This window comes from Mytilus edulis, chromosome 8 (genome assembly GCF_963676685.1).
Source record: "Mytilus edulis chromosome 8, xbMytEdul2.2, whole genome shotgun sequence".
Classification (NCBI taxonomy): Eukaryota; Metazoa; Mollusca; class Bivalvia; order Mytilida; family Mytilidae; genus Mytilus; species Mytilus edulis.
In genome coordinates, this window is record NC_092351.1 from 8,772,286 (window position 1) to 8,799,425 (window position 27,140).

Genomic DNA, 27,140 nt, shown 5'->3' on the forward strand with positions numbered 1-27,140 from the left:
TGACCTAATTCAAGTTTGCTTTCTACCAGAATATCTTGGTTCTCTTTAAAGTTCTCAAACAATTACTTCTCCACTATATATAGTCTATTGATTATTTACAAATAAAGCACATGTCTACTTAGGCTTTGCAGAAAATGTTTTCATGAAATATTTATGACCAACGAAATGATTCCATAAGTGCTGCAACTAAAACTGCCATGTATTGTCAATAGATACATTTGTAGAAAATTTGGTAACCCCACTTTTACAGTACATACCTTTAGAATGCTGGGACATCTACAGCTAAGTATGACTTTATGACAGAAAACTATATCTCCCCCTATTGTATGGATCTGTACATCAGCATGGCTAGAAATGTTTACTAAGGACAACATAGATTTCTGTAAACCTCCTAACAAGTCTGTATTCTTTATAGGCTGGGTAAAAGACAGGGAATTGTGTTGATCTAATATTATTATCCAAAATGTTTGTTCATTGGCTGAACATAAAAAAGTTAGTTAAGTAAAACAAAACCAGCTTTTTTAAGTACACAGGATAAATCACTAAGTTCAATTTTAAAGCATTAGGCCAATTAAAATTAATTGCTAGATTTTCATCCCCGCCCGCCCCTCGGAAATCGTCCCGCCCCGATTTTTTTTATTTAACAAAAATACGATTTCCGGATTTTGTTCATGTCCGTTATTTGGAACCATCGATAATTTCGTTTCATTCAAAACTTCCTGTTTCAAATTTCGTTTTTGTATTTCTTCGAGTAATCAAACGAAAAATGATTAAGTCGACATATTCTGCTGCTCTATGATGACAACATCATCTTCCGAGAATAGTGATTGATAACGAGAAGAGCAAGAAATATTCGTGTTACGCTGGAACGCAAATTGCGGTAGTCACAAGTGAATTGAAAACCATGTTTTTTTCTTTATTTATACAATGACTTTGTGTCAGGAAATGTGGACTGTGAATGATATCCAAAGCGCAAAAATCGTAAAACAAATTGGTAAAAATAACATGACTGGATTAAACAAATTGACACAAGCACGAACTTATTTGATTTATGACCGTATATTGAGAAAAAGAAGTCGACAAACACGCATTTTAATTATAACAAGCCCTTGGCTGTTGTTATTTTGTTGACCAACAGCAAACACCCTCTGCAACTGTTCCAATACCTTCAATTTAGTCATTAAATATAAACAACAACTACTTTTTGGTTAAGTTCATGTTTTACATCATAATTACTTTCAACAGTGAGTTTACATTTATTCTGTACTCATAATACAGTTTGTACTTGTGTTGCATACAATTGTACCAATACATTTTATTGATTTTATGTGGACTACAAACCATTGCTTAGAAAGCAAAATAAATTTGGTGTAGGTATAGTCCAACTGAAGAGAGCATTTCTCTTCTTTTTGATGTATACTATAAATAGGTTTCTAAAGCGGCAATTACATGTATAACTGTGGTTGCCAATCAGGGATTTTTATTTTAGAGTTTAAAAATAGTGTAGAATTCCTTATACAGCATGTATATACATTATACAAGCTTGTTTTCCACTAGCATATACCCCGCGGTATGAAGAACTCGTGACGAGGGTATCATATGAAATAAAATTTAAAAAATAAAATCCTTCCACCCGCCTTATTTTTTTCAAAAATTTGGATGAAAATCTACTAATTAATTTTAGTTGGCCTTAAACATTTTTTGATATATTGAGCTTAAAGTAAAAATCTAGAACATTTTTGCATGCTCTCCAATTACTTTTATTTTTTGAAATTGTAATATCCCCAAAAAGATGATGTATATTTAAGAAATAATTCATGGAAGCCATAGATTGTTGGAAATTTACACATGGCCTGGGCCATGATATTCGAATTTTAACCTGAGCTTTAGCGAGGGATAAAATTAACGAATATCACGGCCCAGGCCATGTGTAAATTTCCAACAATCTATGGCTTCCATGAATTATTTCGATTCTAATAGGTCAAATACGGTCATTAAAAAACTGAAGCGAGGGTGGGTATGCTATGTATGTAGCTGTTCTTTTTTACTCCCTGTTAGATAAAGCTCAAATATCTTTATAAATATGTAACTTGCGTAGGTTATTTCGAGAATAACTGCTAGAAAAAAACTTTTAATTTCATTAAGTTCTCAAACCCAACATTTGTCATTTTTAATTTACATGTTTTTCTCGTAAGCTTCCGTCAAATCAAAAGTTGACATTTTGTAACTAAGGAGCCACCATGTTGACTTGCTCAAATGGGTAAATATGCGAATAATGCAATAGAATAGAAATAAAACAAAACCTACCTCAAAAAATCAGTTTTAATACAATATCATACGAATTCGATGGTTCACGTAACAGAAAACTTCCAAGTTTAGCGGTTTTATTTGTATGACGTCATGTTTTGAAATGACTAAAATGCGCCAAAAAGATTAATAGACTTTCGCGGAATTTTATTTAATTTTTATTTTGTTGATTTCTCCGAGCTCTTGTGCATTACTTCTTTTTATTATGCATATGAATAAGAATAAAAGTTGTTTTGTCTTTTTTAATTGCACTTTTTAAAACAATAAAATCGGCAAAGGATCTGCAAATAGGTTCCAATACATGTAGATTTACGTGGGAAGGATATTGTAACAGCCATTATTATGCATATCTCTGAGTCTGCGCTAAGTATATTTTATCGAGAATTTTATCACAGTGTTGTTTACAAAGCTAAAGAAGCATGTCATATTAGAATTGTATATAATGCAAGTAAAATCAGAGACATTGTCATTATATTGATAGTTATTTAACAGTGCAGTAATAGTCCTTGATTTACCTGTATATTGATTGGCTGTTCTGGACAGAACCCATTACAATCAAAATCAGGGACAAATAACTGTGAAGAATCAGCTGCTAGCTCTGCCAGTACTACAGCTGTTTGTGTAGATGCCACTAACATTTCCTCTTGGGTATCCCCGGATTCTGATATAGTGTTATTTCTTGATATCTTAAAAAAGATAATTTCAGCATTTAAAGGCAATTTCTAATGCAACACTGTTTGAAACATTCATTTTGATTGGATAATGTTAAGATGCAAGCGCAGGCAACATATGACAGATTTTGAATATGATTTGACATTGTTTTCGGTCAGTATAATTAGAATGGATATATAAGAATATTGTATTTTAAGCTAATGACAGCATCAATTGGTGATTTGACGCATCGTCAGTTAACTTTCTTTGCAACCTTAAAATCACCAATTGATGCCATTAGAGCTTTTTAAAATACAATATAGTTATCTTCTAAATGTGCAAATGATAAACAAAACAAAATCAATTTGTCCGTACATATTTTCCGACACCAGACTTTCACTCCAAGAAATAATTTAAATTTTCTTTATATCTAAGAAACTAAACATAGATGTAAAGTGAGAAATATATGTGAACACATAAGCCCATACCGACGCTGGAGGTTTGAAAAAATACCCATCAACTACTTCAGCAAATAGACATCAATTTAATAAATACACTTTTTAAGATTTAAATTTATTTATTTTCTTAAATAACGTTGTTTTTTTTGCATTTTAGGAATATTATCCCTTGACAATTTCAGTGAAAATTGACCATGAATACTTAATGTTTAAAATATCTGAGAATATATTTATTTTGTTTTATTTTCTTAATCTTAAACAAGTTTTTACTATTGCTGGTGGAGTGTTAGTCTTTTCTTGTATTATAAGTTCAGTAGTCAGTGCATAAAGCTCTTCTGGTTGCATGAAATATATAAAGTGTTATTTTTCATTTTCCTAGTAAATGCATGCTATTTTGATGAATTTAGAATTGTTTAGGGTTTTCTTCCCATTTTGATATTTCATTTTTATGTTTACTAATGGTAACAAAAGTTTATTCTGTATTTTTTATTTGGAAAATATCTTATTTCATTATCTTCCCAGCTGATAAAATCATTCACTAACTTACCCTTGAAACGGGTGTTTTTATTGGAGTCTTTGGTCGTAGAAATGAAGTATCCCTGCCTGGAATTTCAGACATTCTTTTGAGTTTTGAACCTGCTTTGACCTTGCTGACCTCTAAAGGAGGGACTAAACAATCAACATAATAAGTTTCTTTTTTCCAATTTTCTTTATTTTCTGACTGTAAACTACATTTGTTCCATAAGCTTGGTATCTGGAATTAAAAAATAGTATCTTATATTAAATATTTCAAAGTTGTCTCCCTTTAGTATATGTGCAAATTCCTATAGCAATATAAACTATAAAGGAGGTTTTACCTAATAATGTTTAGGCCTTGAAAAAAAACAATATATTTTAGTGCCTGTTCTAAATAAAGAACTGGCCCAATAACTATGGTCATATCTATATGTTAATGTAATATAAAGGCTCGGTAAATCATTTCATAGGTATTGTAGACTGTGGCAATATAAATGCTTTTAATTATATGTTGGTTTCAAGATGTCCTTTAGATTGTTGTCTCATTTCTTTTTTTTTTTTATCTTCATCTGAATAAATTCAAATCATAACGCTGAAAACACAATGTCACTTGGACTTTCTGTGTGAACAATTTTTAATTAGATTATGCAAAGACTGAATTCTTCATTTTACATTTGTAATTGTTTGTTGTTATTGACACAACTGATGACACTTTTTGATTCACAACATTAAATAAATAAAAGCCCTTACATAAAAGAAGTAGATCAAAATGAAGTAACAATTCCACTTAAACTTATCCCTATAAATTTAAAAAGAGTATACATTGTTTGGTCTTTTTCCCTAAATCTAACACTAAAAACAGAATTTAAAAAGAGTATACATTGCTTGACTTATTTCTCTAAATCTAACACAAAACATGGACAATGTTACATTGCACATGTTTAACTTTCTACCTGTTCTGTCTGTGAAAGATATTTATCTTCTATACCACTCCTGGCAAACTCTGGTGTTAGATCAATGTCACTACATTCCTCTTCCTATATAAAGATACACATTAATGTGGTGTAATACATTAAAACATATATTGTTGTGTTTTACCCTCTTGCATTTGTGCGCCTGTCCCAAGTCAGGAGCATTTGGCCTTTGTTAGTCTTGTAATGAATTTTAATTTAAGTTTCTTTAATATATTTCAGAGTTTAGCATGACATCTATTATCAATGAACCAGTAAATATTTTTGTTTAGGGGTGAGCTGTAGCATGCCTCATGTTGCATGATTTTTTCACTGTATAGAAGACCCATTGCGGCCTTTAACTTTTTTCTGTTCTTTGGTCGGGTTGTTGTCTCTTTGACACTTTCCCCATTTCCATTCTCAATTTTAAATCTCCACAATTGAACAGTCCATATGTTTGAATACAGACAATTTTCACAAAACTAGTACACATTTTTTATTTAGGGGCCAGCTGAGGCCCACTTGCACGATTTTCTCACTGTGTTGAAGATCTATTGGTGGCCTTTGGCTGTTATATGTTTTTCGTCGGTTGTTATCTCTTTGACATGTCCCCCATTTCCATTCTCAATTCTACTACTCATGCAACTATATGCTGAAAATTGAGAAATTATTGTGATGTTTGCAAAAATTAAAACTCGCAATTACAAATTCCGCAAACCCTTCATCAACATTTTGTAATCATATTAATTAAATTTCCATTCTTGCAAGTGGTAAAGGAGTTGCAATATTTAAAACTTTCATTAATTTCTGAATATACAGTACACTATACAAGTTTTTAACTTATGTACCTCAGGAACTAACATATTCGTAACTCTCATTGACAATCTTCTTTTCTTCTCCTCCTTTGTCATAGCTACTAACATCGTCGGATCTCCCGGTCTAGAAAAGGTCGTTGAAAAAAAACAGGTAAATTGTACATAAATTCCATTGAAGTTATGAAATATTCTACCTAAGTATATCTAATCAAATTTGAACACTTTAAAATTTAAAATATGAATATGAATATCTATTTACACATTTTTTTTAAAGTCATACATGTTTTCATTCCTGTGATGTCTATAATTTTTTCACAATAATAAGAATATCACCTAAATTACATAATTTGCAGACTTTTGTTTTACACAGTTTGGTATTGATATATTTCCCAGCCTTGCAGTTCTTTACCTTTACAAAATTTCTGTACACATAAATAGCTTTGAACCTTAAAATGTTATATATGTACCAACCCTTTCTTTTTCTTGTTTTTCTTTGGTTCAGGTTTGTCCACAGGTTTACTTTCTGACATGGATATAGCCATGGCCATTTGTAAGTCTGCATCAAACTGGCTAAAAATAGAATATGTTAAACTTTAAATAAGAAAACTTAAAAAATTATTGGGATGTTTTTAATGATACCAAAAATAAGACAGTATCAAGTCTGCAATAATAGAAACTAGCAGTCTTTATCTAATTTATCATCTTCCTTCACGAATTTGTTACAATTGCAGTAACAAGATTATATTACGTGTACACAAAAATTTTGTGTTGTAAATTCACTATTATTTTGATAAATTCACTAATATTTTGATTGATTAAAAATGTTAAATTATTGTATTTTTGTCACTTAAAAAAATGTTATCGTTATTATGTGTATCTGTGAAAGGCTAAAAATGACATTTCAACCAATTTCACCATTTTCCCACCAAAATTTTTGATTTAAAGGCAAAATATTTTTTTTTCCTTATCGGTGACCTATATTTTTTAATTGCTTATTCTTTGATGTGATATTTCAGCTTTTTATACCAAGTGTCACAGACAGTTTTTTCGATATTTGGACAAAAATATGTCAACACCTCTATTTTCCCTATCATTTCATTGAAAAATGGTCCCTTTCACATACCTGTTTAAAAGTAATATTTTGAGCTTAGATGGTCCATAACCCCCTATTTTTTTCCGACCAATTTGATTCACTCTGTGTAAAGATTAAAATAACAAAAATCATGGCACCCCAATAAATCAATTCTGTAACAATCCTTTCTAATAATAAATATTTTCCTCATTAATCCTATCATATGGAAATCTTACCTTTTAGGCTCTTTTGGAGTTTTTTTAGTTTTAGTTGAAACTGTACTTGATCTTTCTTTACCTTTCAGCTTACTTAAATATACAACATACAATGTGTTATTAATATTTTTCTAATTTTTGTGCTATTTTCACATTTCTTGATAGGTGTGAGAAAAATATTTCTCCTCACTAGTGAAATATCTGTTCCCGGCAAATGATTAGTCGAAATTTGAGTATGAGGTCAAAATGTTTTGTTTTCTACTGATTTTTTCTATTGTGACGTCATGAAAAAAGGTGACCATGCCTGATGATGTCACATATAAAGAACACAAGTTTCTGAAAATCTTTGAAAAAGAAGGATTAAAAACATTAGAGAAACAGATTCCAACACTATAACTAGTGTATTACAATATTTCTCCAATCTCAACATTTAAATTTTAATTATTTAAAAAGCTTGGCAAGCCTCGCACTTTAAATAATAAAATTGAACTGTCTCGAGTGTAGAAATATTGTAATACAATTGTTGCAGTGTAAGAATCTATATATCTTAAAATATTAGTTTGTCATCAATTAATCTGTTTATTATTATTCCACGTCAGTCTAATTCTTTAATTAAGATTACATGCAAAATTTGATTGCAACATGGAATTAACAATTCATGAAAATACATTTTTTGCTCAATCCACAGTTGGTTTTCATGAGACAAAAATCTAGTGCACCCTGGTACTCCTCTTTATATATTTATTTCTGAGTAAACTTCAAGTCAGGAGTTCATTGGTTTTCATAGTTAGCTGTCTCTCATATCTGATTTTTGGTTACTTGTATTGTACATACATTTTAGGCCATTGGTTTTGGTTTTCTTGTTTTTATGTCAGGTCTTTTATAGCTTAGTATTGAGTATGGGTTTTGCTCATGTTGAAGGCATATAAATGCTAAAATCTATATCATTTGGTCTCTAGAAGATAATTATTTCATTCTACCTAAATGTTTGCTAAATGTATTCTTTTTGAAAATGCATTGTTTTAACAGTAGTTGTCGTTTATTTATGTAATTTATACATGTACGTGTTTCTCGTTTCTCATTTTTTTATATAGATTAGACCATTGGTTTTCCCGTTGAATGGTTTTACACTAGTCATTTTGGGGCCCTTTAGGCTTAAATTAAAATATTGTTTGTTTGCAGTTTACTGACCGACCCTTGAAAATCCTCCCGACTGTGAAAATTTAATTGCTTTATATTTGAAGAAATTTTTTTTAATACTTCTATTGACGCGATCCGGAACTTTGGGTCCTTTCCGGAAATGATTTAAGTCTGGGTCAATTACGCATTTCAAGTTTGGTTTTTCTTAGCTTCCCGTCAAGCGTTCATGTGACCATTTAATGATAAAGCACATGGAAATTGTTTACAGGTATCCATGAAGTCAAGGAGGAGTACTTTACGCTGTCGTCTCGTGTCAATTTTAAGACAAATAACAAACAAAAAAGTTTATTAGTAAACTGTTTATACAGATTCAGGCACATGTAATGATGTGTGATGATATCATTGACGATGATGCAGCGGATATTCATAACTGACACGATAACCATTCTGTCTCAAACAAATCGGGAGCGGGGTACAGAATCTGTGGAGCCTGACTTGATGGAACCAATTTCAGTGGTTAAATAATTCGACAGCAGCTTGAAGTATGGCATATTTTCTACAAATCGTTGTGAAGACGACAAAGATGAAACCACTCCTCCGTGACATAAATCTTCATGGATATCTGTAAACACGCCTGTACGGAGGAAGGGCTCATTTGAAATGTTAATGGATATAGATCATGCCAAATCAATAAGAAGCAACCCTAACTACACGAGGATGTAGAGAAAATGAATGGTTAGCTTGAAAAATAAATATACTCTCTCTATATTAAATCTTTCTTCGATTGCAATGAGTATGCTCCTTTAGGGTAAGGGGGCTGCCCCACTCATTGCAATTATTCTCTTTCTTACAATATTAAATATACCCAAACTGTGTGGCCTGTGTGAATTCAATTAAAACATGTCCTGAGGAGCTATGCTGCCAATTTTTTTTATGCATTAAAAACATTTCAGTACAGACCATTTACTTTTAATGGGGTGCTATGGATTTCACCCCAAACTTTAGATTTCTTTGGTTTTCATTAAAGCCTGGCAAAAATATAACCTTATCACATATAATTAAATATTGTTAGAAATATGAAAACAGTTGAATGTCTTAATACTTTTTTTTCAAGTTGCCTTTTTTTCAATTGAGGAAGATTCAATGGTTATTTTTTTTTATTAAAAATACACTCTTTAATACATTGTCTTATTAATCTTTAAAATCTACATTTTTCTGATGAAAATACTCTACTCATGAAAACATTCTAGTCAAGAAGCATACAAGTCTGAATATATTTCTTTAAAACAGTTCTAGTCATAATGACATTCCTTGTTTATAAGTGTTCCGGTATTTAATAATTATACCATATTGTATGTCATAAATTGGATAATGACACTATGTTAAAGTTTCAGTTTTGGTTAAAAAGTTTTTTATCTGAAAATGCCTGTTCATTTGATGTTGGTTTTCAGTAAGTCCAGTGTTTGTTGTTTTAAAATGTGTTTTTTTTCTTCACACGAAACTTGGTTTAGTGTAACTGCTTGTTTAAACTGTATTTTGGCTGATAAAATAAAATATTTTTCCTACCTACCGACCCTTCAGTCTGAAGGTACAGTCGGAAAACTGCAAACAAACATATTTTTAAGGTTGGCCTTATAGCTTGTTGTTCGGTGTGAGCCAAGGCTCCGTGTTGAAGGCCGTACATTGACCTATAATGGTTTACCTTTTTAAATTGTTATTTGAATGGAGAGTTGTCTCATTGGCACTCACACCACATCTTCCTATATCTATAGACTAAAGTTGCAACAATGAATTTCATAGACATGCTACCTAAAAAACTGCTTTTAATATCTAGTGTCCATGTAAATATCTACCTCATAGAGCTATTACCTTAGAGTAGATTTGGGCAGGATACCAGCTGCTATTAACATCTGGTGTTCCTCCTCCTGTTTCTTCATCAGTTTTAACACCTGATCTGTTGATACTTTCAGTTGCAGGCCACATTTCTTTACATGTACTTTCCTGGCCTGTTGAAAAATATTGTCCCCGTGAGATAAACACAATAAATATACAGAATTAATCATGACATCATTCAAAACACTTTAAGTTGGATTTTTTTTAAAGTAAGTTATAGTTCACCTGATACTAAAATTGTCTTTTCATAATCATATTCAGAAATTGTCCCTCCAATATTGAAAATTTAAAACCAGAGATGGATCTTCAGATCATGTTAATTTGTGTACTACTTCACCCAAAGTGGACAATTAAAACATTCCAAAAGACAAAGTTTTGTTTGTGAAGCTGTCTAATTTTGTTGGTTTTTGAAAATGAGTGATTTGACAGTCCATATAATTATTGTAGATTGATGACAAATCTTCATTTTTGTTTTTGTTGGAAAATAGGACTAGAAAAAAGCAGATTCAAATTTAAATCACATATACATGTTTCTTAGTCTTGATATGCATGTAATATTTGTCACTGGATATAAACCACCAAATTATATTCATCTCATTATGTATGAATAACCATCATCTTATTTACTCTTACAGAAGACTTACATTTTCAGTTTTACAAGGTTTACCACACATAGGACAATCCAGTACTGCAGTTTTAGCATGTTCTAAAGCTTTTTTCTCTAAATCTTTTATATTCTGTTCCTCTTCATCCTGCAATATAAAATAAATACAATTTACCATATATTCAGACTATATTTATGTAGAAATAGTGATTCTCTTGTTTTACAATTACTTTTTTCTTCAACTGTAATTTTGTTTGAAATTTTGAAAGTATTTGGGGAGATATTCTTTGCGGTCTATCAAAAATCAGTGGCGGATCCAGAATTTTTCATAAGTGGGGGCCCACTGACTGCCTAAGAGGGGGCCTTCTCCAGTCATGCTTCAGCGGTTCCCTATCTAATAAACCATTTTTTTCCCAGAAAAGGGTGGCCTGGGTCCCCTAAAAAACCTTCTAAATATCATATGACCTACAACTAATCTCCTTAAACAAGTCAAAACCCTGCCATATGAATGTAGTTATACCTTACCTTATCAATACACTTATTTAGATGTTGGGTGCGTCTATGTGAATTCATCTTAGACAAATCTTTCTGACATATCTGACAAAAGAAACATTCCTCTTGTTCTACTTTAGGATCAGCTGGTTTTACTTCCTGTCCAGCAACCTTGTCTTCTGATTCTTTAAAGCAAATAAGATAAATTAATATCTTTTATAAAGACCTTCCAACATCACTGAATTACAAACATAACAAAACTATATATAAATATTTTCTATTCAAAATTATTATATACTTTAACAGTATATCAAATCATTCTGTAACAGCTATTCTGTTTAAAATCCTAGATTATTCCATAGAATGGGTTGTGAATGGGACTTGATTCACTTTCTTTAATGCAAACTATTATCACATTTCACTTAAAAACACAAATTTTCTCATTACTAGTATATACGGTCTCTTTAACGGATTGATGAATGCTATAATTAAGCAACACAATAAATGTAAGCAAAAAAAACCCTCAAGTGTACATGTATGTGTATAAATTTTTGAGTCTGAGCTACTGTCATCAATACAGCTTTTCCAAAGCATTTCACCAGTGATTTAGTCATTTATACAACCATGCTTCTATTTTTTGCGGGCTTTTCACGCAGCATTGAATACCTATTGGTGGCCTTTGGCTGTTATCTGCTCTTTGGTCCAGTTGTTGTCTCTTTGGCACATTCCCCATTTCCATTCTCAATTTTATATTCTAGCCTTTAAATATGTTTCAGTTTCTAAATAGATATAAGTGGCCTGCTTAAACTGCTTCAAAAGAATTTTTTTTTTCTGTTCTGACAAGCAACTTATAATATATATACACCAAAACTACTAGTACAAGTACTATAGTATTTTCATGTGTGTACTATTAGTTTGTGTGTAACCTCCCCATCTCTTTAAGTTTTTACACTAGATATGTACAGTTTTTTGTACCTGTGTGATTGGTCAAACATTTATATGCACATGCATGATTGGTTAAAGTTAAACTTGCAGATTTAATGAAGTACCGGTACCTGCTTGAGTTTTTCCTCTTTGAAACCTTGATTTGAGACAAGTTTGAAGATGAGTAGCCATGTCTTGGGAATCTATGTCGTCTTTACCACACACCAAACATTTCCCTATACTTCCTGGTTTGTCATCCTCTTCACAATCTATCTCAATTACATTTGATTCATCAGCCTCATTTTGGTTTTTAGTTTTCTCAATCTTATTTTCAATTTTTACAGTATCCTCCAAGTCCTCTGTAACTTTGTTATTTAACGTTGAACAAGATGGTTGATTTAAAAGCACTGCATTAGAGCTCTCAGTATCTTTTAACATTTCAGTTTTGATCTGAACTTTCTTTTTAGATTTTTCATTTTTGGGGGCTTTGGCAGAATTTTTATTGATTAAATTTCTCCTTGTTGACTTTCCTTTTCTCATCCCATCTTCCTTACTTTGAGATTCACTACTGCTAAAGAACTTTTGCATCTTTTCTACAGATCTGAATTCACAGGTTTCATTCAAAGAGGGTTGTTTTATAATTTCTACAAGATCTGTGCATGGTTTGTTAACCTTCCTCTGAAGAGAAAGTTTGGTTTTCTGGCTTTTTGAAATTTCACCAGAGGTACTCATTGTTAAAAGATTGATAGTGTGCTAATTTTTATTTTTTCAAATAACAAAATAACAAAATTTCACAGAAAAGTAAGACACACATGTGTTAAATGTTTTTCTCATCATCCACACCTAATCCAAAATATAAACTAACAAAAACAATTCATATAATCATCTATTACAATCTCTATAGATATGAAAGTCAAATGTAAGTCAAAAAGTTTGTTTACTAATCAACACAATTTTAGATTTTAGACAGATTTGATTGTTTTTTTATCCCTTGATTTCTCAAGAGCTTTTAACTGACTTATTTGTTGTTGTCTTCTTAGTGTTTCATCCCTCCATTCCTGGTTTTTCTTTATCTGAACGAACAGCCTAGATTTTTCTACATCCACAAAATAACTGAAATGGATAAACATAATTATTACCATTCTCTGGGAGTGAGAAATGAAATGATGATATAAGACAATAACCCTGTGAAATATGTAGCATGTAGTTTTCCCGAAAACATGTTTTAAAAGGTTGAGCGGAATGTGAAATATGTAGTGTGTAGTTTTCCCGAACATGTTTTAAAAGGTCGAGCGGAATGGCAAATATTTCAATTGTAAATCCACTGTCAGATCTTTTTTGAAGTAAACAAAATGAGAACAGTTTTAGATACTATGCCTCTACATTATGAAATAAGCTGCCAAATAAAATGCAAACCAGCCGTTTTCACAATTATTTTCTAAATGAAAAGGTCATGATGACAGCTCATACATCATGTACATGTACATGTCATACGAATGCTATGCCTGAAGATTCATTTATTGAAACATGTACATGTACATGTACAAAAAAATGATGTAGTTTATGTTTAATTTTGTGATGCCATTTAGAATGATCTGCTGATTTTGAAAATTACACTTAGTTTATATATTTAGTGCATATATGTTATTATGATAGATTTGGCTATTTTTGCATGTTTTGAGCATTTTTATTTTGATTCTTATAAATCGTTGGGTTTTGAAAATTTTGCTTTGAGCATTCCTGATGAACATATGATGAAGGTGAATCCAGAAAAGGGCTTCAGACGCATGAAATTTATAGAGCGTGTTGTTTTCAGTTTTATTTTCTATTTTTATGAAAGTATGTTGTTATCCTTATCATGCTTAACAGCTCTAAGCATTAATGTTATATTTAATTTTTAAACTGCATGTGTAAAATTGAGAATGAAAATGGGAAATGTGTCAAAGAGACAACAATAAAATTGAGAATGGAAATGGGGAATGTATCAAAGAGACAACAACCCGACCATAGAAAAAACAACAGCAGAAGGTCACCAACAGGTCTTCAATGTAACGAGGAATTCCCGCACCCAGAGGCGTCCTTCAGCTGGCCCCTAAACAAATATATACTATTCAGTGATAATGAACGCCATAGTAATTTCCAAATTGTACACAAGAAACTAAAATAAAAATAATACAAGACTAACAAAGATCAGAGGCTCCTGACTTGGGACAACCCAACTTAAGAACAGAAAACAGTCAAAGGGCGGCCAATGATATATATATATATATATATATATATATGTTCTTCTTGTGTTTCAGAACAGTTCTGTACAAGATGTTAAGTTTGTACGATTTATTATTTGTACAGGGTTCTTGTACAAGTTAGAGGTTTTTTTGACACATAACATTATGAACCAGGTCATAAAAGTTTATCTTATTAAATGAACCAGTTTAATGTCTTAAATTAAAATTTTATACTTCAAACTAACAATTGATGCTATTCTCCTTGTCGTCAAACTGGAAATAAGGATAACAGAATGGTATAAATTCTACTTTTATTTTTCTCTTTTTATATCATTGTTTATACCAAAATCATATTCATAAAAAGTCTTTTTGTGTTCTTAAAATGTGTGTGTATACATATCGAATGCTCAGTATTTGACTGTATCGTGTACATGTAGTTGTGGAAGCATGACAGGAATTTAAAGAATTTAATATGCGAAACAAAAAATTGTGTTTGCATTATCCATTTGTGTTAAGCAATTCATTAAACACTAATAATTTGTACAAAAAATCTGTACAAATTATAATTTGCACATCATTACAACTTGTATACAACATATATATATATATATTTTTTTTTCTGAAGAGAATTCTTTAATTTTTCAAAATTCTGTAAAATCCAGTAAAATTGCAAGCCAAAGTTGGGAGAAAGACCACCTTCCAAAGAGAGATTTTAACAACAACCCTCTGACTAGACGTACATAGTGCTGTGGTCCAGAATCAACAGACAGGTCATTCTTGTAGAGCTTACAGTGCCATGGAAAACAAGACTAGAAGAAGCCCATAAGAGAAAGCTTGCCATGTATCAGGAATTGGAAACAGACATCAACAAGAAGAATTGGAGGACATGGTCTTTCCCAGTGGAGGTAGATGTATCAGGAATTGGTAACAGACATCAACAAGAAGAATTGGAGGACATGGTATTTTCCAGTGAAGGAAGGCTGTACAGACTTTGTTTCTCAAACATTTTGGAGAGCCTTCAGGGGTCCCTAGGACTAACTGGACCAGTAAGAAGAAGCTTGGTTGGAAAAGTTGAGAAACAGGTAGAGGAAGCTTTTGGTTGGGTATGGAGGAAGAGAGAAGAGAATGTACATGTAGCTGGTTCCTAGTGGAGGATTATTAACTCAGTCCATGTACCCCCTGGAGATTGTCGTGGACAGCGCTGCAACAGCCATGGAGAGGGGATCCAACTAATGATGTAACCAACTGAGCAGTGCACTGTACATGGAGGCAGAAAAAATACAAAGTATTCCATTATTTACTAAACAAGATATACAAAAAGGAGCTAAAGACAGTGTTATGTTAAAATGGCAAAACAGATGGGACACCAGTGAAAAAGGAAGGAGATATTATCCCTTTCAACAAAATGTTAAGAATACAATTCCAAAAGACAAACCGTCAACTGAAATATATAGAATAATTACTAGTTTAAGAACAGGATATTGCAATTTAAATTCATATAAATCAATGATATGCCCAGCACTCATCGACAAATGCAGCTGTGGACAAATAGAAACAGTTGACCATTATCTTCTGGATTGTGAAAATTATGAGGAGGCTAGAGAAAAACTCCGCTCTGCACTCTATTTCATAACATCAAAACTAACACTTGAATCAGAAGTACTATTAGCAACAACAGAAAATGATAATTACAAACATCACATAGAAGATATTCAAGATTTGTTAGGGGTTTTTATTAAAGATACTGGAAGGTTCACAAAATAGATAGTTCAGGTTTTATAAGGGTTAATTATTTTATTTTATTTTTTTTTTTTTTAATTAATTATTTAATTATTTAGTTAGTTTCTCTGCAGTGCCACATCATAAATACAAATGTACTAATGAGTTTAATACAATAGAGACATAAAATTACCAGAGTGATCGAAATTACAGATAGAGATTATAGTGTCAAGTTGACACTTCTAAAGACTAAAGACTAAAGTATTTAAGGTATAAATATAATTTGTCCAAATTTTGTAAATCCAGAAAAGTTCTTACATTTTTATTTTCCAAAACATAAAATATATTTGAATTTTATTTATCTAGGGCATGCTTACATTGAAGTCCAGAAAAGCATCCAATCTGCTGTGGGTATTTTTGCCATTTGACTTTTTTTATCCAACATTGACATAAAAGGTGTCAATGCAAAAATCTAAAATAACCTTCCTAAGTTCCAAGACATCATAATTATTTAAACTTTCCAGATGCACAATTGTGTACATACTCAGAGTAAATTTTGATATAATGTTATCAATTTGTCATTTTGGGCATGTTGGGGTCTGTACGGCTTTTTAAGATGAGTATGCGCTAGGCCTAGGGCTTTGTTCATTGTTGAAGGACTTCCGGGATCTTAAGTTGTTTAAAATTTCTTTGTCATTTTGGTCTCTTGTGGAAAAGTTCAAGTTATCGCAATGGCAATCATATTATATCAACATCAAATTTTTTAAAAATTTTAGATGTGATTATGGTTGATTTTCTTACTTCATTACAGCTCCTAATCCCAGGCCAAAAGCAACAACTCCGAATACGAATCTGTTTCGAAATTTATAAGCTGCTGTTCCCCGCATATATTTTGATCGCTTTATTTCTTGCCCGTCCATATCAATGCACTTATTTTTATAATTTTCATGTTTTTGTGGAGGCTGCCATCTTTGCAAGGTCGTTACATGCGGAATTTGGACAACTCGGACCAACGACATCTCGGACCAATATTTGATTCAAGATTCACGAATTGGCCAAATTATCTACGACCCTTAAGGACAGAGGCGGATTTAGATGGGGGTTTTTTAGGGGGCCGGGTCCCCCATTTTCTGAGAAAAGTTGGTTGATTCATACAAATATTTTATTGGCACAAACACAATTACAATAATTGGCAAAGGCCATATTTCAGTGCATTACAACAACGAATACAGCATGATACTAGTAGTTAAATATGTTATAATTAGGAAGCTAAAATCTCGTTTCTATACACCAGACATTTATATATATAAGAACTAGTCACTTTCAGGACTTTTAAAGAATTACTATTAATGCAACTATTAATATTTAGCTGATTTTCACTACAACATGCAGAAAGTATATTTAATATTATATTTTTAAAGTTAATTCTATAGTTGGAAAAAACTTTCTCATTTCAGTAAAAAGTGATTTTCATCTTCTACCTCAGCTGATTTACATACATTACAAACTCGTTCATCGGTGGGTAAACCTAAATATCGCCCTTTTTCAATAGCAAGATTGTGTGCACTCAATCTAATTTTACACACAGATCACCTTTCTAATCTATTACTTAGAACATCAACATAAGAACTACGCTGATTTGAATTATGAAATTGTTGGTAAAATTTTAGTTTTGATGAATCTTGAATTTTTGATGATTGATCCTGTGTGCACTGATCAATCACTCGTTGTTTAATACTTGGTAGATATTGTTTAATAGAAAAGTTTCCCCCAGCTAGGTTTGAAAATCCTAGATTGGGCCATAAAAAAGAATAGGTTTGTTTGCCCAAACGCTACCTACCCAGAAAAGGGCTGCCTACTCAAATTCTTTTATTGTCCTGATTTGAAGACATTTTTTTTTAATCAGATTATGAAGACTAATAAACACTCGATACTTCAATTTCTCTTTTTGAAAAAAAAAGAAAATGCCTACTTGACCTACCCACTGTCTCAACCTTTGGGTCAGTAGGGTTTGGGCAAACCAAAATTTTTTTAATTGTGGCCTTGTTTAAAATAGAATAAAGTTTCCTTGTCCAGGGGTTATTTTTTCAGTTGCCAGAAAAACTATGGATACAAGTGTGTTTTCAGACCTTAAAATATGATCAAATAACTTAATACAAGAATTGTCCACCGAATTATCAAAAACACCCCAAACCCACTACAATACAGCAATATGGGGCTTACTAATGAATCAAATAATTTTTCTAAAAGTTTACAAGGATTATCTTCAATTATATAGGGAATAACTGAAACATGACTGGAACGGGGCCCCTCTTAGTAATTCAATGGGCCCCACTTATGAAAATTTCTACACTCAAATATAAAATGGTAAAGAAAGACAAACTATAATGTAAATAATTTTTTTTTAAAAAGACTCACATTTTGATCAGGGTGCCAATATACCTGAAAATCTCATACGGTCATTTGCGACAATTTGTTTCAAGTTTATCATATCACATGTATGTATAATTTTGTCTTTAAAATACTCATTCATGTATCGTATTCGACAATTGATTGATACAACAACATATAATTTATTAGAGTCTCACCTCTTTAAAACCTTTGATATAAAACACAATCAAATATTAACAGATATATTCATCATAAAAGAGCCACTGTAAAAAGAGCGATGAGAGACTGTAAAACACACAGGAAAATACTTTTATATTAAATCTATAACATATATCAATATATCTTATCATTTAAAAACACTATAATATTAAAAACGTTACAATTACACAATAAGCAAACAACATTATATTATAAACTTATTACGAGTCAGCCGTATAAAATACACTTTCTCTTAAAAAGTACTTCATGGCAGATTTTGGTTGCAAAATAACAAACTCTGTCATCAATTCAATTCTATGGTCTGTGATTGACTATGGTGCCTCTATTTGGAGTACTATGGAATTTTCATGTATAAATGCTGCTAAACATAATTAAGGCTATGAGATTTTTTTGGGAGTGGGTAGATATACCCCTTAAAGAGGGACGAAATATATCGGAGGGACAGTCAAACTCATAAATCGAAAATAAACTGACAGCGCCTGGCTAAAAATGAAAAAAGACAAACAGACAAACAATAGAACACATGACACAACATAGAAAACTAAAGAATAAGCAACTCGAACCCCACCAAAAACTAGGGGTGATCTCAGGTGCTCCGGGAGGGCTACTTAGCACTTTATTGAGATACGGGATTGAAATACAGGCATTTGTCTCAGAATTGGTTTTTCCTATATACCTTTATATATTGTTATATTAAGATATATAGTATTTTTTTCAGAAACAAGTGCCTGTGGATGGAAACCATGTATTGTTATACACTGAGTGGCCTACTATATTTAGGACATGGTCACGATGTACAATAAGATGTCTAATTGTAGACTTACTATTAAATTAAGAAACATCAGTGTGATGTAACATTTATAAAACAGTCTTGCATGCTGGCTCATGCATTTTCACCCTGATAAATGCACATTATCATGAGTAAAACAGTCTTACTTGCTGGCTCATGCATTTTCACCCTGATAAATGCACATTCTCATGTGTGTAATACAAACACGAAAACTCTTAGACTTCTCTTAAAAATTACACAATCACTCTCTCGAAAAAGTTGACTCTACAAAATATTACGATTTAACTCTTCAATTAAACTAAAAATGAGATAAACATATTGATAATATGACATCTAAAGCACACCAATAGCCTCACATATAGTCAAATATTAAGCATTTGAAAAAGCTCATTTACTGCTCAACTATTTGGGATCCGTATCAAATTTCACAAATTGAAAAAAAGTTACAAAAGTGCAGCCCGCTTCACAAGCAACCGCTTCTATAACACATGACCTGTTACTGAAATGGCGACAGACTTAAACTGATACCAACTTGAAATTAGGCGTTTAAGGTACAGACTTGTTTTGTTCTTTTACAAAACTACATTCAAAATTGTTGCTGTCCCTACATTTTACCTTACGAGTTAGACAATATAGAACCTGACAAAGCAATCCACACTTATTTAGACAAATACAAACATCTTTTAAGACAGTTATAAAGAATTTTATCCACGCAAAGTTATGGACTGGAGTTATCTGCAACAACAAATAGTGTCGTGCAGTACAAGAGTATGATCTCAGAATCTGCTCGCATCCCTATTTTCTATCACTAGCTATTATTGTAATCAAATGTATATAGTAGAAAATTTAAATGTTGTTTTTTCAAATGTACATAAATTATTTGATGTTTGATTTTGTTTCTTTTTTTCTAGTTTCCTTGTTAATTATAAACAAATTTTATAGTCGACGTCTGGTGAATAATTTTCAATAACTTTCCGAAGGATCGCTAGACTCATTGAAGAAGAAGTGTCTGTGCTGAGTTTGCCGGGTCATAAACTGTGATTTATAATAGGACAAGAACAATGAAGTAATGAGAATAAAGGAGCGCAACTGATGCCCATAGGAAAACCTACAACATATCGGTAAACTTTATTGCCGAAACGTACATAAATATTATCAAGGAGAAAATTAATAGCTCCAATCTTCTAAAGAGCCTATGTCGCTCAACTGCATATTCAACAATGGCAAAAATGTAACTGACAATTTCAGTCATGTTATCAAGATAACAGGCAAAAATGCATAAAAATACGTAACAAATATCATTTAATGACAAACATCAAATAACGAGTCGAATGAAGGTTTCATCCATTATGGCTATTTAATTGTTGATCTTGTCTTGCCCCTGCATGCTAGAGAGCATTTTAATTATCCCTTTGTTATATTTTTAGCCATGGTGCTCATGTTTGTTGGAAGGAACAGTCATTGGACACATTTAAAAAAAATAGAAACCCCAATAAGTTTGGTTAGATTTGGCACATTGGGCCATATAAGCTAAAGATCGTCATTAATGGGTAGATACTCAAATAAAAGTTGTTAGACGATTACAATCTTATTGACGTATTTGTAAATCTTGTCTTGCTGATCTTAATTTAAGTGCTGAGAATGGACAAGACAAGACAAGACAAGACAATATTTTATTTAAGTCTCACCTCTTCATTATATAAAAGCTACAACGTTTGTGTAGTATGTGTAATAAAAATGCTATTGAAGATGAATATCATTTTATTTTAGAATGTGATAAATATAACGACATCAGATGTAAATATATAAAGAGTTATTACTATAAGAGACCATCTACTTTTAAATTAGTACAACTGTTATCTGTAAGAAATGTCAAAGAGCTAAACAACCTTGGAAAATATTTATTTTTGGCAGAAAAAGCACGTAATGGTTAGTTATTCAAATGTTTATATATGTCATACTCCGCTTAATTCTTTCATTAATTTGTATAATTTGTGTATAAATGTTATATTATGCTGTATATTATCTATTGGATATTTATATTGTGTAAATCCAATAAGCTGTATTTGCTTACGGAAATAAAGTATTATTATTATTATTAACAAACAGTTGATAAAACAACATCATAAAACATACAAGAGTCGCTCTAAAAAGAACAAATTATAACAAAAGATATGAATATACCAGGTAACTATTTTAAAATGGTCGTAAAACATGTAAAACAAGCTTGTTAAACGTTCTTACGACAAATTGTTTCATTTCGAAAAGAATTTGCATGAAAAATCAATTTGATAATATTGTTTCCGAGGCAAATTCATCTCATGAAAACAAAGTATAACAATAATATAAAGTCATTATAAATTCTTTATTTAAAGAGGTTAACTCAATTAGAACTAGTCTAATTTCCATTGGCCCCTCAAACAAAATATACACATATATACGGTTAACACTCATACATCAAAAGACAATTAGACAATTATTAATACACACAAACCAAACTTTTTAACATTTAAATGGCAACAATTTATAAAGTTTTCAAATTGTCTCCATAAAAGAAAAAGTTTTTAATTTACATACATATATATATTAGTTTCAAAGAGAATGATTATACATTTTATAACAAAGATTCTTGCAACATCTTTTTTTTTTATTGTGAATGGTAATTTATTTCATACCTTGGTTGCAAAATAATGAACATATTTTTTTTGCATACAAATTGGAATCTGGTCTTGGACCAAAAAGATCGTTATTACACATTTTACAGACATACCGTAATTCGTAGTTTTTTAACAATATTATTATTTAGTATCGATTAGTCGGTGTCAATCCAATTATAATTTTTCACATTAAAAGTGACTGTTGGTATTTTACGCTTCTATGCCATTCTAATAGTTGTATAAGTTTTTGTTTTGAACTCAATTTCATACCGTAATTGGTCGACATCCATAAACTTAAACACTTATTTCCTAATTGCATATACTAACGGTTTTATGTATGATATTATAGATAATAGTTATAAAACTAATATTTACTTCCTGCGTCAACGAAACAACTCTTGATTTGACGGACAAGTGATTTATAAAAGAAAACATATTCATCATGTTCATGTTTCAAGATTTTTTTTTTTTCACTTTTATATTTTTATTAGAAAAAAATGGGAAAAAAAACAATAATACTACTAAGAAATTAAATTAAAAATGATATATTCACTTCTTGCCAAATGCATTAATCAATTGAGATAAACCAGAGTTAATGTTTGTCTGTGTTTTGGTAATATCAGTTTGATGTCCAAATGCCCACGTGGAAATCTGCTCGCTGCAGTTCTTTGAAATTTCCATGACTTCTCCGACAACTCTAGTAAAAGAAAAATAATTCATTATAATAAGATAAAATAAGTAATACTTTATTGTTAGCTATATCTTATAATTTCAGTTTTCTTTTGAGTCTCTGTAAAACTGCAAAAAGAAGCACTCACTTTTAATTATTCACCAGCATTTAAAGTAAAGGTCTTCAATGACGATAAAAAAAAATCTCATTACATTTGTTGTTATCTATTTTTATCTTGTGTCGTTGGAAATGATTTTTCTCACATACAAAGTATAGAATATTCAACTCAGTTTATACTAAATAAACAATTATTATCCCGAGTAATAACTAGCTGAGAGCTTATTTTATAGTAGCTGTATACAGAAGATATTCTGTTAAATACACATAAAAATAACTCATTCACAGACAATGAAATTTGTTGGACTATAGTATAAAAGTCAAACAGAACATATGATGAGATCTTTTTGTCATTTACGGACAACGTGAAGTTCATCAATTTTATAGCATGGGAAAGAAAGACAAAAATAAAACATGTTCATCATTCACGGATAATGGAATCTTCATCATTCACGGACAATGGGCAATTTCTCAACTATAGAAACGAAACGAGAAGCGAACAGAGCATTAGCTCATCTTACTGAAAACTGCTTCAATAAACTGTTACAATTAATCGAATTGTAACTTTTCAATACACTCTTAAAGTTATAGACTAATTTTAGTCCCATCATGGACCTCAATATATGAGAAATATACATATAATTATTCCCAGTTCCCATTCAAAAAATTGCCTCACAAGTCCCTCTTTTTTTCAAAATCCTAAATCCACACCTAAAAACAGATCTCATGCTAGTACATTAATGTCACAAACAGTCCATTCAGAAAAAAACCCATATTGTGCATAACCAATGTAACTTGTGTACAAAATTCCAATACCAGTAAATTTGAAATTAACAGGCAAATAAACATTTATTTTGAAACAAACACGCGACAAGACACGTGCACGCATACTCACTTTGGATTTTTGAGGATTTTCTTAACATTGTAGACAGACCACAATGCGTTTCTGTTCTCCATCAAAATATCACAAAAACCACTGCTGATGAAACATTCTGTTACTTTTTCCTCCATTTGATGTTTGACCACATCACAACTTAGTCTGTCCAGTCGGTATAAAGATTTCATAAACAGTGTCAGACACTTACCAGCGTCTAATACAAACTGCTGTCCCTAAAATACAACATTTTATGTTACAGATTGTACAACAGAACTTTAAATCAGTAATATTTTATCGCTTTTAACAACATGAGAAAATTAAACGAACTACTTGTGTATAAGGAAACTTTGGCATACATTTAGTACAGTCATGTAGACCCAAGTAACCCATAGTGATCTATAGTGCAGAAGACATATACTAACCGACACGAGTAACGATCTAAAGTTTGATTTGAAATCTATCGCAAAAGATCATGTTTCTTATGAAAAACTGTCAGTGGCGGATCCAGAACTTTTCCTAAAAGGGGGGGGGGGGGGTGCTCCAGTCATGCTTCAATGATTCCCTATATAATCAACCAAATTTTTCCCACGAAAAGGGGGGGGGGGCGGGCCCCCCAGGCCCCCCCCCCCCCCTGGATCCGCCTATGACTGTCATCCCATTATCCCATGAAAAATATTAACTTGCAACGAGAGTGCATATGGTTAAAAAAAATCTTAAGATGTCAAAATATAAACAGACAGTTATTGGAAAGGAGATCAAATTTCTTTTGCGAAAAATGATGACAAAAATCGACACTTAATTGAAAATAAGGACTTTTAATTGCCCATAAAAGGAATACACGGATGATGAAATTGCTTAAAACACTGAAATAATTATTTTCCGTACGCTTAAAATGGTCTCTATATAAGACTCGGATCCATGAAAAAAGAAAACTGAAAATTTCAAATAATCTAACGCCAAAACGAATTGAATAAGCAAATAATTTCCTATTAAGCCTGGTTTGATTTTACACAACCAAGTATTCTTAAAGTAAAGTTTTAACATTGTAAATTAATTATATTCACTAACCTGTGGAGTAAAACTATCTAAATACAAAGGCATATGCATTTTTTCACAGTTGTATAGGTCATATGTTTTAGGAAAGCCACATAGTCCACAGGAATATCTGTCTTCGAAACAATCATAGAAAGTACAGTCTCCCAAATCTGCTTTGGCCTCACACATAGGATCTGTAGCTGTAACATTAAAAACACGCTTTGGATTATTACATATTCAATATGTAGCTACCAAGAAAAATAAATTTTGATTATCACAAATTTGGCATATAGCTATGAACAACGAAAACATTTCAGTTATTTCGATTATCAAAGTTGAACACAAGGTTTGTAGGCACAATGAAAATCATTTCGATTATGAAATCTGTGATTTGATGATTTGATAACACTAGACATGGGTCTTAACACATACTATTTAAATTACACAATATTGGGTCTGTATAGTTTCATCGAAAAATATATTTACTCTGTCGCCTAGTTTCAGCAAACCAAGGAAATTCCGACAGTATCTTCTACATATATATAGCTTAATTGTATTGATAATATTTAACTGTTCAGTGTCCATTGACAAATATTACATGCGCATTCAGAACGATAGCATGTAAATGAGGTATGCAAATACCAATCTTTGTATTTAATATACACAGATACAGAGTCGGATTTAAACAGCAAGCTCCATATGCACCACTACTGTTAGTTGATCCGGTCCGTTATCGGCATCATCCTGCACTCTTAGCCAAGCAAGTTATAGTTTTAAATGTATAACTTTCAGCATTACAACTTTTCACGTTTAAATATATAACTTTCAGCATAGCAACCTTTCAAGTTGCATGTGTACAATCAATACTTACCAATCAAGGGATCTTTGAAGCTTGGAGCAGTACTGCATTGCCCTTTTGTTCCCGTTATTTTGGTTAGTAAATCCCACAGAGAAGCATTAGAAAAGGCAAAACAAGAACAAAGTAAAAATAAAGCCTTCATGTTGATATTTTGAAGTGAACAACGTATTCATATGTGAGGAAAGTTTTTATATGATCATGATGATGTCAATGAATCATTTGTTTTTCAGACAGTTTTATGTTATTAATCGGCTGATTAATTAGCATTTACTTCGTCATCTCCATAAAAAAACAAAGAAAAAATTACAATCAAAACAAATGACAGCTATATATTTGGGTACATTGACAATCGACATAATGTTGTTTGTTATCTTTGTGTCCTGTGGCAATTTGTAAATTATGCAGTAAAAAGATGTTTCATAACTATTAAACAAATGTGTATGTATATGTATATGTACATTTTATTGATTAAACAATGCATGCAAACATATCCCAGGTATAAAACAGATAGTTTTCAATATGGGACAAAAAATAAAGATGGATACAAAGGTACACTGCAAGATACAAAATGTACAATAAAACAGATTATATTCACAGGATTTCGAATGCAATATATTTTGGGCAATTTCAAAGAGCCGACAAGTCAAGTCCTTTCCGATGTACTTGTACAGTGAGCTGTGTTCCTTAAGAGTTCTGTAACACCAATTTTCCATGTAATGATAGGGAGCCTTGAGCGCTCACAGACCTGTTTAAAAAAACATATTCTTTATGTGTTTGTCCGAAGTCGGGTGCATGGTGTTGTATAGATTGTTGTTATCATATAGCCTTTTTACGTTTATTGTTTTAGCATAGATCTGACCGATGATTTTCTGTTTTGAATTGTTTTGTTATTTAAGTTTTCATAAGGGGCCTTTTTTCTTCTTTTTTTTTTAACATATACTCGTCTAATCTGATTAATATCTACATTTATCGATGTCGTAACTCGTTAACAATCAAAGATATTGGCATTATATGATTGGTGTCTCAGGTTGTTGCTGAAAAAGCAAAACTTTTTACATCTTATTATATTATAATTATCTCAAAGTACTATTATAAAGATGTTTTTCCCCCGAGACTTGTTTGTAATATCGATATTATGATGTTAGGAGTTTGTTAAACACCTTTAATTTCAACTTGACTGATATAGATATCATCATGACACTCAGTCTTATTGATTGTACTACACATTCAGTGAACTTATATTAATACTTAGTAAACAATAAAACTGATTATTATTGGTTTCATGTAAAGAATACTATTTTCTATAATTTTTACATATTTTATATCCGTTACTATTTAGATGCAAAGAATGTTAAAATATTTGTCATTTTTGGTCTAAAAATAAACACTGCATGTGTTTAGATGCATGAAAATGTAGAAAAAAATATTCTTATTACTTCTCTACATTAAGAACAAGTCACTCTACATATATGTTACCAGATACCATTTCGTCAAACTGAAAACTTTAAATGTCGTTACTTCTCTAAATTAGACCATTGAAGATT

The 27,140-nt window shown here is 31.4% G+C and overlaps 2 protein-coding genes across 2 annotated transcripts in view; both read right to left on the reverse strand.

Annotated features, from left to right (window-relative positions):
- The window catches only part of LOC139484724 (structure-specific endonuclease subunit SLX4-like), a 29,617-nt gene extending 12,639 nt beyond the window's left edge, over positions 1–16,978 (reverse strand). Inside the window, exons 1-12 of the mRNA XM_071268616.1 lie at positions 16,783–16,978; positions 12,169–13,150; positions 11,147–11,298; positions 10,662–10,769; positions 9,994–10,130; positions 7,006–7,077; positions 6,169–6,267; positions 5,731–5,821; positions 4,886–4,969; positions 3,964–4,170; positions 2,823–2,993; positions 258–416 (exon numbers count right to left, since the gene is read on the reverse strand). Of these exons, the coding sequence (XP_071124717.1) occupies positions 258–416; positions 2,823–2,993; positions 3,964–4,170; positions 4,886–4,969; positions 5,731–5,821; positions 6,169–6,267; positions 7,006–7,077; positions 9,994–10,130; positions 10,662–10,769; positions 11,147–11,298; positions 12,169–12,769 (1,881 nt within the window). The 5' untranslated portion in view covers positions 12,770–13,150; positions 16,783–16,978. The remainder of the gene's footprint in view (positions 1–257; positions 417–2,822; positions 2,994–3,963; positions 4,171–4,885; positions 4,970–5,730; positions 5,822–6,168; positions 6,268–7,005; positions 7,078–9,993; positions 10,131–10,661; positions 10,770–11,146; positions 11,299–12,168; positions 13,151–16,782) is intronic.
- A 4,754-nt stretch (positions 16,979–21,732) lies between these two features.
- Positions 21,733–25,785, reverse strand: LOC139486736 (uncharacterized). Its single transcript, XM_071271666.1, has 4 exons — positions 25,609–25,785; positions 24,771–24,937; positions 23,721–23,935; positions 21,733–22,735 (listed from the first exon to the last, which is right to left on the reverse strand). Exons 1-4 carry the CDS (start codon positions 25,736–25,738, stop codon positions 22,588–22,590), a joined length of 660 nt encoding a protein of 219 aa, XP_071127767.1. The 5' UTR covers positions 25,739–25,785; the 3' UTR covers positions 21,733–22,587.
- Between the last annotated feature and the right edge of the window lie 1,355 nt (positions 25,786–27,140).